At 35.3% G+C, this 17356-nt stretch overlaps 2 protein-coding genes across 7 annotated transcripts; both read left to right on the top strand.

The window, feature by feature from the left end:
* The first annotated feature begins 4189 nt into the window (after positions 1-4189).
* On the top strand, positions 4190-10844 carry LOC133697574 (aminodeoxychorismate synthase, chloroplastic). Of its 6 annotated transcripts, none has more exons than XM_062120219.1 (14): positions 4190-4347; positions 4642-4965; positions 5148-5279; positions 5678-5745; positions 6002-6066; positions 6320-6386; positions 6508-6792; positions 6874-7006; positions 7430-7752; positions 7863-7942; positions 8197-8299; positions 8655-8737; positions 9223-9840; positions 10098-10844. In XM_062120219.1, the coding sequence occupies exons 2-14, from the start codon at positions 4653-4655 to the stop codon at positions 10576-10578; spliced, it is 2751 nt and encodes a 916-aa protein (XP_061976203.1). In that variant the 5' UTR covers positions 4190-4347; positions 4642-4652; the 3' UTR covers positions 10579-10844. The 6 variants fall into 6 exon arrangements, with proteins under 6 accessions (XP_061976203.1, XP_061976201.1, XP_061976204.1 ...); XM_062120217.1 differs by having other exon boundaries at positions 4195-4347; positions 4565-4965; XM_062120220.1 differs by having other exon boundaries at positions 4201-4347; positions 4586-4965.
* Positions 10845-11273: 429 nt separating this feature from the next.
* LOC133697575 (chorismate synthase, chloroplastic-like) lies at positions 11274-15466 on the top strand. Its single transcript, XM_062120222.1, has 13 exons — positions 11274-11648; positions 11762-11912; positions 12003-12079; positions 12176-12234; positions 12647-12730; positions 12829-12921; positions 13294-13374; positions 13714-13845; positions 14026-14128; positions 14296-14390; positions 14490-14555; positions 14826-14910; positions 15080-15466. The coding sequence occupies exons 1-13, from the start codon at positions 11510-11512 to the stop codon at positions 15226-15228; spliced, it is 1314 nt and encodes a 437-aa protein (XP_061976206.1). The 5' UTR covers positions 11274-11509; the 3' UTR covers positions 15229-15466.
* The last annotated feature ends 1890 nt before the right edge of the window (positions 15467-17356 follow it).

The raw sequence follows: 17356 nt of genomic DNA, 5'->3' as shown, positions 1-17356 counted from the left end.
TAATCTATGAATTTTCAGTCTTTAAAAGGTTCTTGTCAGGAACCTGCAGGACCTTTTAACTTGATTCAAGCCATGGCTGCAGCCCTGATATGATCCACTCTTCCAGTAGAAGTTCAAGATTTTAACTTGCTTTAGACCTTGGCTGCCCTCTCTCTTCCAGTAGAAGTTCAAAATTCTATCTTACTTCAGACAGTAGAAGTTCAAGATTTTATCCTACTTGAACTTTCTACTGCTCTGGTATAGAAAGTTCAAATTTTTAACTGACTTTAGGCCATGGCGGCCCCAGTATCTACTCTTCTAGTAGAAGTTCAAAATGTTAACTCACTTTAGACCATGGCTGCAGGAGTATCCACTGTTGAGTTTCATGAATCCATACCAAATTCATTTTGTGTCAGATGAATTTTCTAGGATAGATTCCAACTTCCACACCATGCCTTCCACTTTCTCAAGCACCATGTTTTGTTTTTCTGAAACAAGAGATAAATTACGGCTTCTTTTCACAACAGAACATGCGCTCAGCCTTGACACCACATGATACACGTGCTTGTGGCCCGTTGGCTACACAAATTTGGACTTTGGAGACAGGAGATTGGCGGCATGGTGGTTGGGGCTGCTCGGGCAGACAAGGAAGAGGCTGCCCGTACTTGGATATCCCTGGCTATTTTCATTCTATTTGATGGAGTACGCGATGAAGACAAACTTTCCTCCGGAGCTTTTGCTATCAGAAATTGCTATTATTTTTTAAAATATTTTTTATTTATAAATATATTAAAATAATATTTTTATTTTTTAAATTTTATTTTTAATATTAACATATAAAACGATTTAAAAATATTTAAAAAATAATAAAATTAAAAAAATTAAGTTTTTCCAAAACATTTGTGAAACATAAAAATTAAAAATAAACAGGATATGTCTTAACTAGCAATCCATATCTACATGTCAGGGTGCGGCTTGATATTTAGGAGGTGACTGCATATTATGTTTTAAATTGCAATTCAGGCTTTGAAAAGTAAAATTCTCATAAATAACTTATATATTTGTTTTTATTAAATTAGAGAGGTAAATTAAATCTCAATGCACAAGAACTATATAAAAGCACCAATAGTTTAACCTCAAAATAAAATAATATGTATTCTTGGCCAAAAGCTGGGAATTCTTCCTCGTCCAAGAAGGAGGCTATAGAAAAATAAAACATAATTATTTTATTAAAAGTTGAGGATGTGTTTATATCTGTTAAGAAAAGAGAGAATAAATTAAATAGGGAAGGACTTTTGAAGCTCAGCCTGGAGTCAATATTTATTTTTCATTTCAATGATTTTTCGGGTCATATATCCAAGTGTCTTAATTCATAATACATTTTGCCTCCTTCTTTCTAAAACTATCTTTGACTTTCTTTATTCCCAGTTCATATGATTGAGTTGATGTCACTGAAACTATTCAAATAAGATACCTTTTATTTTCTATGAATATTAGAAATTGATACTGTTGACTTGGCATAGAAAACAAAAATGGGTTTGTAGTATAATATTTATAGTTTTAAAATATAGTCTACCCTGCTGGATTAATTTGGGATCTGCTGGGTTGGAATTGGATCGAGTTTTAAAAAAATAAAAAACTTAAATAACCTAACAAGTTAACTCGATGACTTGATTCAACAGATAAGATGTGGTTAATATTTATTTTTCACTTCAGTGCTTTTTGGGGTCATATTTTCCAGTGTCTTAATTCAGAACACACTTTGCCTCCTTGTTTCTAACACTATATTTGACTTTCTTTATTCCCAGTTCATTTGATTGAGTTGACGCCACTAACACTATTCAAATAAGATACCTTTTATTTTCTATAAATATTTGAAATTGATACCGTTGACTTGGAATAGAAAGGAATAGAAAACAAAAGGGGGGTTTGTAGCATGGATCTATTTATCTTTGCGTTTCAAAAGTATTTTTGATAAAATTTGAAATTTTTTTTATTTTTTATTAACTTCAAATTAATATGTTTTTAGTGTTTTCAAATCATTTTAATGTGCTGATTTTAAAAAATAAAAAAACATCATTGGCATGTATTTTGGCACAAAAAGCTATTTGAAAAGCAACCGCAACCACACTACCAAACAAACCTGAAGCTATAGTTTTAAAATTTAGTTAACTCAAGGTTAGAATCGGTTTGAGTTAAAAAAAAAAAAAAGTTAAAAACCTGATAAAAGCTTCCCTGCCGTAGTTAATTTGAGATGTGGCAATTTATTCATAACCATATAGTTTGTGTCTAGAACCCACATTCTTTGAAATTTTATTTTTTAAAAAAAATATATAAAGGGCTTGCACAGAAAGTAGAGAACTGATAATATTATTTTAATGTATTTTTTTTTTAATAATCTCTGCTACTGTATCGAACAACTTGGTCCCGTGCCGGCTGGGTATACACTGTTTTGAATGTTTTATAGGGCAGGCTTGGAATTTGTAATTTAAACTGCGTGGAAGATGGATTATTTCTAATAATCCTATTTATTTTGGCTACATTCTTTTATATAGTGCCCGAGACACATATAAAACGAAAACACCCTCTTCTAGGGGTAAATAAAAAAAATAAAAAAACCAATTAAAATGATAAAATAAAATAAAAAATAATTGAAAAACCAAACCATAAAAAAAACCAATTAAAATGTTGAAAATGCTGACTGGTTTGGTTTTAATTTTATAAGTATAAAACTGAAAAAAATGAACCAAACCGAACCAAACAAAAAAACAGGAAAAAAATCAAGCCAAACCGGAAAAAACCGAGCCAAACATAGAAAAAACCGAGTCAAGCTGGTTTGAACTGGTTTTTTCTCAAAATAATCATACCGAAACCGGTATTGGTTCAGTTTTGATTTTTTAAAAAAACTAGTTTTAATTACTTTTTCTAATAAAAATCAAATCAAATAAAAAATAATTACTTCTATCCCCTTCAATTTGAAAACTCGATGCATCATCTTAGAAAAAGATAGCTCCGATGAATTTTTTTTTTCCTATTTAATCACGCCCGTTATTAGAATTAATAATAACAACAACAATAATAATTAAGTAATTAAATTGCTTTTATTTACTTAATTGAAACCAAAGAGATGTAGATAATGATTCGAAATTCATTATAAAATTATTTTAAAAATAAATTTACTTGATATCTTTATTTCTTAAACCAAAATATATCAACTTAGCCAATTCTAATAATGGTCGAAAGAAATGGGTGCAGTCTAGCTTGGGCCAATACGTGTTCGATTTGTGGACATCTCAGGCTTTAGTGCAAGGTAAGCCCATAACACTTTGGGCTTATCCGGAGCTTTTGTAGATGTTGTTTATCTTGGGCGAATGCTTTTGCTTAGGATTGTCAAGCAAAGGCTCCGATGGGTTTCTGGCCGACTTTCTTGGTTTGCTTCGCTGTACAGCACCAGCCCTTTTTAAGGAGCAGATCTCGCCTTCCAAGGTGGCCGGGAGGTTGGTGGAGTTGCCAAAGGAAAGGCTGCGTATACTTTTCTCCTTGACTACGAGTGTTTGAAAATAATGTGGTAGTTATTTTTTAAAATATTTTTTATTTAAAAGGTATATTAATAATATTTTTTTATTTTTAAAAAAATTATTTTTAAGAGTAGTATATTAAAATAATTTAAAAACATAAAAAAATATTAATTTAAAATAAAAAAAATATAAATTTTTAAAAAATACTTTTTAAACACATTGCTAAACTCACTCACAATGGATACAAATCTAAAGAGATGTAGTAATAAAAATATGTTAAGTACTCGAACAAGTTTTTATATCAATTCTATCTTTAATAATTTTAATTTTTTTATTAATTTATTTTTTAAAAAAACACGTGGTTAGAGCCCAGGGCTCTTCCCACGACTTAAAAGTTTACGGTTTCATATTTCCCAGTTTGTTGAATTAAAATTATATTAAAATAATTTTTGTTTATATTTGTTTTTTTATGTTCATACATTAAAATTATAAAAAAATATTTAAAAATAAATTAATTTGATTTTTTTAAAATAAAAAATATCTTAAAAAACTTGATAAACCGAAAAAACAAATTCACGCGCATGGCCGAGAGAGGCCTCCCTTTTCCCACCAACGGACACTGACAGGAGAGCGGAAGGTACGCACTCCACGAGGGATCAAAAGAATATTATAGAGTTGGTCCAAATAATGGAAATAAAAAATAAATAAACACCAAACAAACGCGGGGCCCATTCTCTGCTACACCGCTCATTCATCCACTTCCTTCCCTTCCCTAAAACAAACTCCACCTCTCCCCTTCTTCTTCCGCCAACCCGACGTTCCGTTCTTTCCCTCCCTTCCATGTTCTAAGGTATTCTCTCCCCCTCTCTCTCGTTCACTTTTTCTTTTTTTAGTAACGATGTTTCTCCTACACAGAAACTAAGTTGCAAATCCCTTTGTAGATTCAGCTCCAAAGTTGCAGGATCTGCTTGCTTATCATTAATTATTATTACTATTAATTAGCGATCGAGCCTGCTCATTGCTCGTTTTACTTTTTGACGAACATGCTGCGAATAATCCCATATTAGTGTGGAATTTGAGATTTGCAGTTCTCACATCGCTTCGCTGCTCTGTTCTGATTGCGGGGGTTTTTTTTTTGGAGTAGTGGAAATTAATATGGCTCTGTGTTCGTCGACTTCGTTGGAACTGAAAAATCCTTTTATTGAGGGCACGAAAGGGAAAATAGCGACATCCAAGTCTTTTCTAAGAGTTGGTTATGTTGCCAAGAATGAGAAATCTTGTTGCTGTAATGGTAGAAAGGTGGCGGTATCCAGTCATTTGATGCCCGGACATTTAGAAGGGTCGTTCATGGGAAAGAAACGGCTGGAGGAGCCTAGCCAGAAAATGGATTTTGTGAGGACATTGTTGATTGACAACTATGATAGTTATACCTATAATATTTACCAAGAGCTATCTGTCGTTAATGGGGGTATGCATTTTTTGTTTTGGTTTTCTCTGTGTTTTCGGTTACTGTTCTTGTCTCTCTCTGTTTGTTTTTTTTTTCAATTTTATTTGGAAGTCAATTCAACTGTATTGTGATATATATGTGAAGAGAGAGAGAGAGACTGTTCTTTGAAATTGTCTCATTTGGTTTTGTTGATGCCATTTCAGTGCCTCCTGTGGTCATCCGAAATGATGAGTGGACATGGGAGGATGCGTGCCATTACTTGTATGAAAAGAGAGCTTTTGATAATATTGTTATCTCACCTGGACCTGGTTCTCCAACATGCGCAGCGGATATAGGTAAGATCGAGGGTGGAGTTTCTGTCATTTGCATGCTTGTGGACTGTTTTAGTTCAATTATACCCACATCTCATTCACGGACAGAAGATGTAGGATCCACCAATCCATGCGTAGAAGTCTACCCTGTTTCACGTGCCTCAATGCAATTAAACTTATGAATGTCAATATAAACATTATTGTTGGGGTCTTGTTAAGCCATAAAGTTGTCGTGTAAGCTTAAGCTGGATCATTAGAAAAGTTCCGTGTGCTGGCAGGATAGTGGGATATTTGTTTGTCACAGGCTCACTTCCCTTACGATGATGATACGGTTCAGTTTATTTTCTGTTTGACATATTTTATCATTTTTATTAGAGTGGAGTTAATCATATTACGTTTCAGAATCTATTTAAATCTTACAGGAATATGTCTTCGACTGCTGCTTGAGTGCAGGGACATTCCTATTCTGGGTGTTTGCCTTGGACACCAGGTATTTTGGTTCATGTTCAATGTCATATTCCATGTTGGCTGAATTTATCTTGATCAATTACTACTTGTTTTTATGTTTCTATAAATTAACATGTTTACACCCAAGTTAAATCAAGTTTTTATCTGTTTTTTAATCTTTGCTCGATGCAGTATTCTCTTCTGATATTGCGTGTAAATGTAACTTTTCCTTCAACTAGACAGATCTTTTATCACGATCTGCTTTCTACTAACGAATTGAATGGCTTTTCTTATGACAGGCCTTGGGTTATGTCAATGGTGCTAGAATTGTCCATGCATCTGAACCAGTCCATGGACGCTTAAGGTATATTTTGAACATAATTTCAAGGTTTTCTTATATCGTCCTGGTGTTCTTGGGTAAAATATTTTTCCATTTTATTGTATGTAGTTTAGTCACCATAATATCATTAGTATCTATTTTTTGGATGTTGTTGTGTCTATCATGGTAAAAGCATGACCTTATTTTGTGATAAATGACTTGCTAATACTCGCAAAATGGTCTTTCATGCTCTTGATCCCCCCTACACTAACTTTATCACTGGTGTTGTGCCTTACAGTGAAATCGAACATAATGGAAGCAGACTGTTTGATAACATCCCTTCAGGCAGAAAATCTGGTTTTAAGGTCCATCTGTATTCTGATGCTTTATGGATGTAAATTTACTTGTGGCCTTTATACTGTGTGTATTAGGGACCATGGTGTATGAGTGTTTCATTTACGACGACTTTTCTCTTGATTGTTGCAGGTGGTACGGTATCATTCTCTCATCATAGATTCAGAAGCACTGCCAAAGGAACTTATACCGACTGCTTGGACTTCTAGCAGCACTCATTCTTTCCTTGAGTCTCCGAATTCCGGTCTTAACCTTGATGCGTGCAAGAATCAGATTAGGCCAAGCACATCTTCTGATACTTTTTCAACAGGATCACACAATGGAGCTTCTTGGTCTTTTAGCCACCCTGGAAGAATGCAAGGGGGAAAGGTTCTCATGGGCATTATGCATTCTACTAGGCCGCACTATGGCTTACAGGTTTGTTGATCATCTTTGTGCTGCAGTTATTCCTTGATTTGCTTTTCCATGCTTTACATTCTTGATTGTCTTGACCTTCAGTTTCATCCAGAAAGTATTGCAACCTGTCACGGAAGGCAAATATTTGAGAATTTTAGAGAGATTACGGAGGATTATTGGCAGAGACTAAGGCCAAGGTCAACATTTATTAACGAGAGAAATGTTCATTATACTGGTAAAGATTACCAATTAATTTTTCTCATCAGTGGATCTATTTTGTACTATCTTTCTTTATGTATATGCATGAGTGTTTGAAAATTATAGAATTATGCTATGCCTGTGCAGCAATTTATACTCCAATGGGAGTTTCCTTGTGCGATACGGAATAGGCCTCTTGTGTGTTGTTAGAGAACTTAGCATTAAGTTTGCGGTTTGACCAATCAACAAAGTAAAGAGAAACTTTCAATGAGTATAGGGAGCATGGTGTCAACATTTAGTGAATATGTCTGGTCCAACCTCCTTCTGCATGCTCTTTCATTCTGAAACTGTATCTTGCCATCTGTGGTGCCTAAAAGTTTGCCTCATGAATAACTCTATTTCTCTAATGTTATGCATTTGCATAGCTAGTAATTTCCCCCGAGCAGTAAACTTTTTTTAGCATGCATGCAGGTGCATGTTGCTAGTCAGCTGTTTAGAGTTCCTAGAATTGGATCATTAGTACACAAGGAAGATGCTCAACCATTCAAAGAAGCTTTTAGAAGAAGCCAATTACTTGGAAATGCCAACGTGAATTGTCTCAGCATTTCCAGGGCATTGAAGTTTCCAGAATCAAGCATCAACGTTAGGCATTTAAAGTTGAAATGGAGGAAATTTGATAAACTAGCAGCCCGAGTTGGTGGAGCAAGAAACATATTTAACGAACTGTTTGGGGCTTGTAAGGCTGAAAATACGTTTTGGCTGGACAGTTCCTCAGTAGAAAAGGTCTTACTCTCCGAAAATATTATAGCACTTTGTTGTCATGTTTATTATTTTTAACCTTCCCTTTTATGGATTTTGACATCCTTTATTTTTTCCTGCTTTTGAACATTTAGAAAAGAGCACGCTTTTCATTTATGGGGGGTAAAGACGGACCACTGTGGAGGCAAATGACATTTAGATTGTCAGATCAAAGGTTTTGTTAACTCAGACATTTTATTCTTCTTCTTGAATTATAGTCATTCACATATCCCTTCAATTGTTTGTTTGGTTTATTCTCTTGTCACTTTTTTTTGCTTTATTTATGTTTTTAACTAGTTGTTTAGAGTGATGTTTTGCTGAGTCAGGTGCAAGATTGGGTTTCTTTTTATGATAGATAAGATTGTGTGATTATCTAGTTTTTCACGTGATCCTTTACAGAAAATAATTTGTACTGCACTTATTTTTCAGTGATATGGATTTTAAAGGTGGAGGTTACTTATCAATCAAAGATACACAAGGATCCTCCGAAAGCATGTTTTTGGAAAAAGGTTTTCTTGATTTTTTGAACCAGGTATAATTGTATAGACTTTACTGGTTGTTTTTGTCAATCAAATCATGACAACATTACAAATATAAATTACGCTTAAATTGTAGTTTCCTTTTTGGGATTTGGGGAGGGGGGGGCAAACGAGTTGTGTCTGCATGGAAATAATGACACATTATAGAAAACATTTGAAGTTCATTTTCCTATGACAAATATGACAGGGCTTTTAGTGCTTGACTAAAAGTTGATGCATGGAAACATAGACTCTAATGCCACTTGTCTAATATGTGTTTAGGATGAATAAAAATTTATATTCATGCTTTCAATCAGATCGCTAGATCCAGTCTGATAGATGATTTTTGTTGCTTGATCTGGTTTCTAGGAGCTACTATCATTTACTTACGATGAAGAAGATTTTGAAGAACTGCCATTTGACTTTCATGGTGGTTATATTGGTTACCTCGGGTAAATTCTTTCTCTCTCCATGTGCAGGTTAATCTTGTTTGAATGGGTAACATAAAGTCATCAAGCTATTTTAGCATTGCATGAAATTCCTCTTCATTCAAACCTCCATAAATACCAGGCATTAATCTCTAAATGTGTCGTGTCTCAGTTCCACACACATCACAGACCCATTCAATTACTCCTTGCTGCTTGCTTGGATCTTGTGTTGTAGGTAGTCGAATACTTTACATAGATCCATTTATCATCAAGAATTATCTTGTTTGGATTTTTTAGAAATGAATATTTTTATCCTTGCATCTTTCTATAAATCCTTTTTGAAGGGACTTGGAAATGTGAAGGACGAAGTAAAAGAAATTAAAACATGAACAGGCTAATTTACTGAAGTTCAACTGGAAATATCATATCCCTTGGAGCATCCTTTTTATGCAACATCCTGGCTGAATCTGGTTTTGTGATTTTTTGACAATATATCTCTCATATCGCAGGTATAGCCTCAAAGTTGAATGTGGCATGTTATCCAACCGTCACAAATCTACAACTCCAGATGCTTGCTTTTTCTTTGCAGATAATTTTGTAGTCATCGATCATCTTAATGACAATGTTTATATATTGTCTTTACATGAGGAAAGCACAACCAGCATTCCATGGTTAGATGACACGGAAAATAAGTTGCTTTGCTTAGAAGCTTCTGCCACAAGGAAGTTAGGGGAGCAGGCTTCCCCTACTGCAACAGTTTCCCCATACAAGGCAGGTTTTCTTGGTGAGAAATCTAGAGAGCAGTATATTAAAGATGTTAGTAAGTGTCTAGAATACATTAAAGATGGGGAAAGCTACGAGTTATGTCTCACTTCTCAGATGAGAAAAACAGTTGGAGATATAGATTCCTTGGGACTTTACCTTCACCTCAGAGAGAAAAATCCAGCACCCTATGCTGCGTGGCTTAATTTTTCAAATGAAGATTTGTGCATCTGCTGTTCTTCTCCTGAGAGATTCCTACGCTTGGACAGAAATGGTATATTAGAAGCAAAGCCGATTAAAGGTACCATAGCTCGTGGGGTGACCCTGGAGGAAGATGAAGAGCTTAAATTGAAACTGCAGTACAGGTAAATTTGAATCTGGTCTTCAAATTGAAACTTTGATAGCTTATCATGTGATTTTACGTTCATGCTAGACATGAGAAATCATTCTTGTTAATGTTCACATGCTATAAAAATGAATGTAAATAATATTGAACAGACTAGTTTTACCTTTGAAATACCTTGGCCGTGTAAATCATATTGAACAGAATAAATGCATTTTGAGTGCAAGAATTGCTCTATTTTTCTTTTTTCTATGAACTGACCTCTCTCTCTCTCTCTAGTGAAAAGGATCAAGCTGAAAATCTTATGATTGTCGATCTTTTGAGGAACGATCTTGGTCGTGTCTGTGAGCCTGGCTCTGTTCATGTCCCACATCTTATGGAAGTAGAGTCGTATGCAACTGTGCATACTATGGTGAGTACAATTCGAGGAAAGAAGAGGTCAAATGTAAGTGCAGTTGACTGTGTCAGGGCTGCATTTCCTGGTGGCTCAATGACAGGTGCACCTAAATTGAGATCAATGGAGCTTCTCGATTCTCTTGAAAACAGTTCTCGTGGGATCTACTCAGGTTCCATTGGATTTTTCTCATATAATCAGACATTTGATCTGAATATAGTGATAAGAACAATAGTTATTCATGACGGTGAAGCTTCTATAGGTGCAGGAGGAGCTATTGTTGCTCTATCAAATCCTGAAGACGAATACGATGAAATGTTACTGAAAACACGAGCACCAGCAAGCGCAGTGATAGAATTTCAGTAGGATCAGAACCAGACGTTCACATTATAGAATAGCAACACTGTTGTATTTTCTTTTCCACAACTTCCCCCCCCCCCCCAGAAATTGTCATTCGTGCTGCACACAAGCACAGATAGCCCTGTAGAGATCAGGGGCAACGCAGCTTCACAGTTTTTTCTTCTTTGTAGCGGTATTTAGATCCAATTATATATAAACATTGACTCTTGCATTTGTATTCGATTGTTACAACTTACCATTATAAAAAATTCCATACAAGTGTATCATTATTATTTTCCCCTCGCTTTTTGTATTCGATTGGCATCTCTTGCATTTGCGCTTTGAATGGGTTCTCTCGCATTCTTTTCTTCTCGCAGTCTAAAAATCTAAGAGTTTTTGTGAGTCGAAAAACATGAGCAGTTTCTTGGTAATAGCTAGCTAGCTAGCATCTTCGTAGAACGATCTTTTAGCAGTGCGGTCTTTGATTAAAATGTTGTAAAACAACCAAACTGGTGGCCGGTGTAAAAGAAGGAGCCACCGTATAATGTATGAATTGACCAAGTCGTATTTTTGTTCAAGTATGGACAAATTATAGGTTGGTGGCACTTCTTTCCAAATTATTGTTATTTCACTCCACCACCTACCAAGTTTGTATGATATCCAAGCAAAGATTGGGCCATCGCCTTCCCATTCTCCACACTACCTGCCTAGTCAGTGCTTACCTACCCATAAAATTGAAAAAAAAAGAAAAAAAAAAAGGGGGAAATTCTCTCACACACAGACGAGGAGAAGAGGGGGGTAGGTGGTTCCAGACAAGCTACAACAGCAACTACACCACCACTAGACATCTCAAAGTTAAAACCCCACGCAATTTGCTTTATTAAATAAAACCAAACCAATCTCTCCCAGCCTACTCTCTCTCCTCATCTCTCTCCATCGATTTTCATTAGAGAGATCAATGGCTTCTTCTACTCTTACCTCCAAGTCCTTTCTCGGTTCCTCAAGAATCGACGGTGCTTCAATATCCTCCGACCTCCGTAAACTCTCAATATCCTCCGTTCAGATCTCCTTCCGCTCACGTATTCCAAAGAAACTCCGTAAGTGTCCTTCTCTTTTTAACAATTCATGTATCTTCTTGCATAATCTCTCGCATTTTAGATATTGAATTTAGGTTTACTCAGCTTGACTTATGTTTTTTTATTTAATATAGAAATAAATGCGGCGGGAAGCACATTTGGGACTAATTTTAGAGTAACTACGTTTGGTGAGTCACACGGAGGTGGTGTTGGTTGTATAATTGATGGATGTCCTCCGCGCATCCCCCTATCCGAAGCTGATATGCAATTTGATCTAGATAGAAGGTTATTTCTTCTTTTTTTTCAAAGAATTACTTTTGTGAATTGTTTTGTGCCTCAAGGTGTATTGTATTGATTAATTTTTTGTGTGTGCAGGAGGCCAGGTCAGAGCCGAATTACGACTCCGAGAAAAGAGACGGATACCTGCAAAATATCTTCCGGTGTTTCTGAAGGTTTTTTTCTTCTTCTTCTTTTATTGTTAATGGGTTGTTGCTGATGGTGTTGGTTTTAGATGTGCTGATATGGTGGTGGTGGTGTGTTAACTGCAGGACTGACTACTGGGACGCCGATTCATGTATTTGTACCAAATACTGATCAGAGAGGATTAGTGAGTATTTAATGCTAGAGGCATGTGTGATTCTTGGCATATATAAGGAGGTCAATTTAGCTGAAAACGGGCTTACAGTATGTTTTTAGCAAATTTTGTTGATGGAAAATGATTTTGCCTACTCTTTACTTTCCATTTTAGATTAGTTTGCAGTGTTTGCCTAAAGAATATTTCCTAGGGTTTTCAAAATAATATAGTTCTGTTATCCACTATGATGGTGACTGCATGTACATTTGATTGCTAAAATTTTAGGATATGAATTTGATTTGAAAATTGTGGAACAAGATAAATAGTGGGGTGTCTGTTTGCTAGGGAACGGCACACATAATTGGGCAACGATATACTTGGATGGTATTGTTTTGTATTTTCTAAGCAGTTGAGAAAGTCTCATTCTTATTTTGTTGAATTTCAGGATTATAGTGAAATGTCAGTTGCTTACAGGCCTTCACATGCAGACGCAACTTATGACATGAAGTATGGTGTTAGATCAGTTCAGGTAGTTTATTTAACCAATAAGCACTCTGATTATAAAGATACTGTTGGCATTATTATGAAATGCAAGTGTGACATGGTTTATTTGAATTCTAACTGAAGGGTGGGGGTAGATCTTCAGCAAGAGAAACAATTGGAAGAGTTGCTGCTGGAGGTGTTGCTAAGAAAACTCTCAAACTATATGCAGGAACTGAGGTGTGTTTATTAAGACCTGGGTGTAGAGAAATTCCTTCTTGTGATTTTTTGTCTCCATTACCATTTTTGGACAAAATCCTTTATCTTTTGGAGTGTTTGGTCTGTGCATGTTTGATTTTTGTTTACTTGTATGGATATGCTCTGTTATCCCATGTAAGTCTTGCTATCTCAGACACACATAATTCTGTTTCCAATTTTGTATGTTGGATGGAAATAGATTTTAAACTTTTTTAAACAAGTTTCCTTGTAATGATTTTATCCATCTTATCATGAAAAAATATATATATAAGAGTAATGTGACAGCTCCTTTTAGTGCTGGATTTTTTCCTGTTTTTTCATTATCCTTTGCCTTAATGTTTGTTTTGCTTTCAGATTCTTGCTTATGTCTCTCAAGTCCACAAGGTTGTACTTCCAGAAAGTGTGGTTGATCACGACTCTCTTACACTTGATCAGGTATGAGAGGGTGTTTCTGAAGAACATTTATTTCGGGATTCAGTTTAGCCATGTGAGAAGCTAACTAAGAAGTTGCGATGTATTTTTGGGATGTCAGTTTTGTGGCTAGAACCTCTCACAAATCTGAGTTCCTTGATCCTGCATGAAGTTTTACAACACTTCAACAACCATAAAATTATATTTGGACTTGTAAAAGTTTGACTGAGAAGAAATAATATTTTATAAATCTGAAAGTCAAATTCCCTTCCCCGGAGATTTTTCCTAATTGGTTTTCTTTAGTTTTTGGCTCACTTATTATTTGCCCATAGTCTGACCCTGCTATGCATGCCACCTTAACAGATAGAGAGCAATATTGTCAGATGTCCAGATCCTGAATATGCAGAGAAGATGATAGCTGCCATTGATGCTGTCCGAGTCAAAGGGGATTCTGTTGGTGGTGTTGTCACTTGTATTGTAAGGAATGCACCGCGTGTAAGTATTGATCGTCTCTGTCTCCCTGTGCAATGTGCATGTATTGATTTGTACATGATGTTTCGTCATCAGATTTTGGATTGTTCAAAGAAGTTTCTAGATCCTGAACATACAAAGCTTATTCTTATGGCTTGTTATTGTGCATTCTTTTCCTGGATTAAATCTATAATTGCATTCCAGGGGCTTGGTTCACCAGTCTTTGACAAACTTGAAGCTGAGCTTGCTAAAGCTGCTATGTCACTACCTGCAACAAAGGGCTTTGAATTTGGGAGTGGATTTGCAGGTTGCTAACTTTAGCGCATTTTAGAGTACATTTGGCACCTAAGTTTTTCAATTAAGTTTGGTGATTGGGAATGATATGCTTAGGATGCTATCATCTGCTCTGTATTTCCTTATTGCTATATATTAAGCCTCAATTCTAAGTCTTAATCAATGATGAAAATCATGCAGGCACTCTCTTGACTGGGAGTGAACATAATGACGAGTTCTACACAGACAAACATGGAAGAATCCGAACAAGAACAAATCGTTCTGGTGGAATACAGGTGCTTGTTTGATTCGTGATCCTCTTTCGAATTTTAGTACTTTGGTATGATATCCCTGGTTGAACATCAGTTTTGATATTTTCCTCTTTTGACGAGCAGGGAGGAATATCAAATGGTGAAATTATAAACATGAGAATAGCTTTCAAGCCAACATCTACAATAGGAGTAAGTTTGATCTATACATATCAATATTAGTGCATGCATTTATTTGTATGCCTAGTTATTTGTTTTTAAGATGATGTAAAGATCATGTCTGTGATGAGCTTGCTCTCTTTCAGATCATTTCTTAAGATCTGCTAGGAACTATCAGATTGTTTTCCACATCATGTATCTACTGCTCTTGTTGGTTTATTAAGCTCCGCTTGCATATTTGACAAATATTTGCATGTGTTTTATTCTGGATTTTATATATATATTTGGTGTACTGGTGCGCAGAAGAAGCAACATACAGTTACTAGAGATAAAAAGGAGACAGATCTAATTGCTCGCGGTCGCCATGATCCCTGTGTTGTCCCACGAGGTATGTCCTTGTATGATAGGTCGATTCTTCAAATGATTGAAATGTCTTTTAGAATTTCGTTGGTGAAAATTGAAGAGAACCAATAGCAATCATGTATGCTTGCTCGTTTGAATGTGAAAGAAAAGATAACTTCTCTCTAAGAGTATGCTTGTTTGGGATGGTAATGCAGCGGTACCAATGGTGGAAGCTATGGTGGCCTTGGTGCTCATGGACCAGGTGATGGCACAGTACTCGCAATGCTATCTGTTTCCCATCAATTCAGAGCTACAAGAACCCTTGATAATGCCAAGACTTGAGGCAGCCAATGCGTCTGTATGAAAGATGGAGTCGCTGTAACACAATTTTCAGCTGTCTATAAGTGATACTTGTGTCCACGACAGTTTTCTTGCTGAGACATTTGGCTACAAGTTCAGATTTTTTTTTCTTTTCTTTAAGTATTCTGTTGTTGTTGTAATCTCTGAAATTGTTCACGCTCCTTTTCGCCCTCTCTCTCATGGCATAATGTGAGCAGATATCTGATATTATTCATCAATAAAAAAAAATTGTAGAAGCAAAAGAGGTAGTGAACGTGCGCCTCTCTATTTATTTTTTTTTTCTTGTATAAATTGAAGCTCTCTCAGATATCAGCTGAGAGGACCAAGCTCCAGTCATATTTTTCTTCTCTCTGGATGTAGATTAAGCGATTATCGCCTAATGAGATGTTGATTAAGAGATTGGGTTCTGGGATCTTTCATTTAAATGTTCTTGCACGACCAAAAATGGTCAGAGGTGGAATTAAAACCCTGAGCCCGTCGGGGTAGGTTCTGTTTTCTATCAATCGATCAGGAATTAAACTAAAACTTGTGCACTTTACCCTAAAAGAAATTCGTGTATGCCTTTTGAAAGTTGAGGTTTGAAATGCCTCTTGAATTTGGGCTGACGAATCTCAATCAGATATCTTGATAAAAACAAAAAATCATGGTCGTTTTGCCCTTGTATGCCTCCATGGAACACTCTCGATCTGTCTCAGTGATTCATTTAATTTTAGACCACCTGCTCTACATCATAGTCACTCGCTCCTCTTCTTGTCACCCTGGCAGGATTGTTTGAAAGCATCAAATTTCTAACAGTGCTGCTGGCTGGCACCATTAATCAAGAAAATGCGCGATATACCTACCCAGAAGTCATAATTGCACTCTTGGCGAAGGAAAGTTGCATCGTTTGGGAGGATACATGGTGACCGCCATGATATGGACCCAAAAATTAGTTCATTTGATAATCTAAAAATAAATGTAATAACATCAGGATTTTACCGGGCCGTTAATTGTAGGTTACTTGATATGTAGTGATTGAATACTTACAACTTAAAGAAACCGCTATTTCATTATATTTCCATGTTCAAGTAAATTTCTTGGAAATAAAATTCCTCGCCACGTACGGTGTGTTCTCTTCCTTGATTTTCTAGATTAAAATAATAGGATTAAAACCAGAAAGATTTATTAAATTCCTTTATATATACATCATGTTAATATTACATTTATAATTCTTGAGCTTTATCTTCTTTTTAAATCCCTTATATATGTCCTTGCATGACCTTTTGCCCCTTTTACTGGACAAAATGATCTCTTAGACCAGGAAAGTTAATTTTCAAAACACAAGAAAAATGAAATTTTAATATATATATATATATATATATATATATATATATATATATATATATATATATATATATATATATATATATATTGCAGAGGCTTCTATATTTTCATAGTTATCTCTCAAATCCTCTTCAAGAACAAAATATGTGTTTATGGTTGATCACATTCACTCAAGGAGGGAGAGACATCCCTAATCGACAATTATTACACATCTCTTTCCCAGAAGTACCAGGTTGAGAGAGGTTGTAACTCGTTAGTTTGAATCTTCCTTCCCAAAATTACCAAGTCATATTTTTTTTTAAAAAAAAAAAATTCAATTCCAAGCATAATCAATAAATAGGTAAAGAACATGACCGAGTAATGCTAGCATATGATCGCATTAACTTAGCCTTAACAAAAGCAAGGTCAACCTGACAGTGTAAGTATGTAACATTATTGTAATTAAGGGTCTACTCGTTGTTAACGTGTTTTTCAAATTTCTTTTTATTTAAAATAAGATTACTTTATTTTTTTTAATAATTTTAACATACTAATATTAAAAAAATATATATATTTTAATGTATTTTCAATTAAAAAAAAACCTTAAAAAAACTATACTTTACGGCGACGCGCAGTGAATCATTCATGTTGCCCTTGCTTCTCAAGTGCAAGGCTACAAGCAAAACCAAGGTTAGCAACCACGGCAAGTAATGGGGAAAAGACCACTGACATTCTTGTTGTCATTTTCAATAAACATCCCTCTGTATCTTTGATATCGGGTTAGGTCATTCTCGTCGAACTAATTAACTTAACTTAATCTCCCAACTAAC

Source organism: Populus nigra, chromosome 6 (assembly GCF_951802175.1).
Source record: "Populus nigra chromosome 6, ddPopNigr1.1, whole genome shotgun sequence".
Classification (NCBI taxonomy): Eukaryota; Viridiplantae; Streptophyta; class Magnoliopsida; order Malpighiales; family Salicaceae; genus Populus; species Populus nigra.
This window is presented reverse-complemented; position numbering and strand designations above follow the sequence as displayed.

Coding starts and splice junctions, on each gene's coding strand:
- LOC133697574 (XM_062120219.1), top strand. CDS start 4,653: ATGGCTCTGTGTTCGTCGACTTCGTTGGAACTGAAAAATCCTTTTATT. Junction 8,738..9,222: donor GGTTATATTGGTTACCTCGG/GTAAATTCTTTC, acceptor CTCATATCGCAG/GTATAGCCTCAAAGTTGAAT. Junction 9,841..10,097: donor AAATTGAAACTGCAGTACAG/GTAAATTTGAAT, acceptor CTCTCTCTCTAG/TGAAAAGGATCAAGCTGAAA.
- LOC133697575 (XM_062120222.1), top strand. CDS start 11,510: ATGGCTTCTTCTACTCTTACCTCCAAGTCCTTTCTCGGTTCCTCAAGA. Junction 14,391..14,489: donor ATCGTTCTGGTGGAATACAG/GTGCTTGTTTGA, acceptor TTTGACGAGCAG/GGAGGAATATCAAATGGTGA. Junction 14,911..15,079: donor TCCCTGTGTTGTCCCACGAG/GTATGTCCTTGT, acceptor ATGGTAATGCAG/CGGTACCAATGGTGGAAGCT.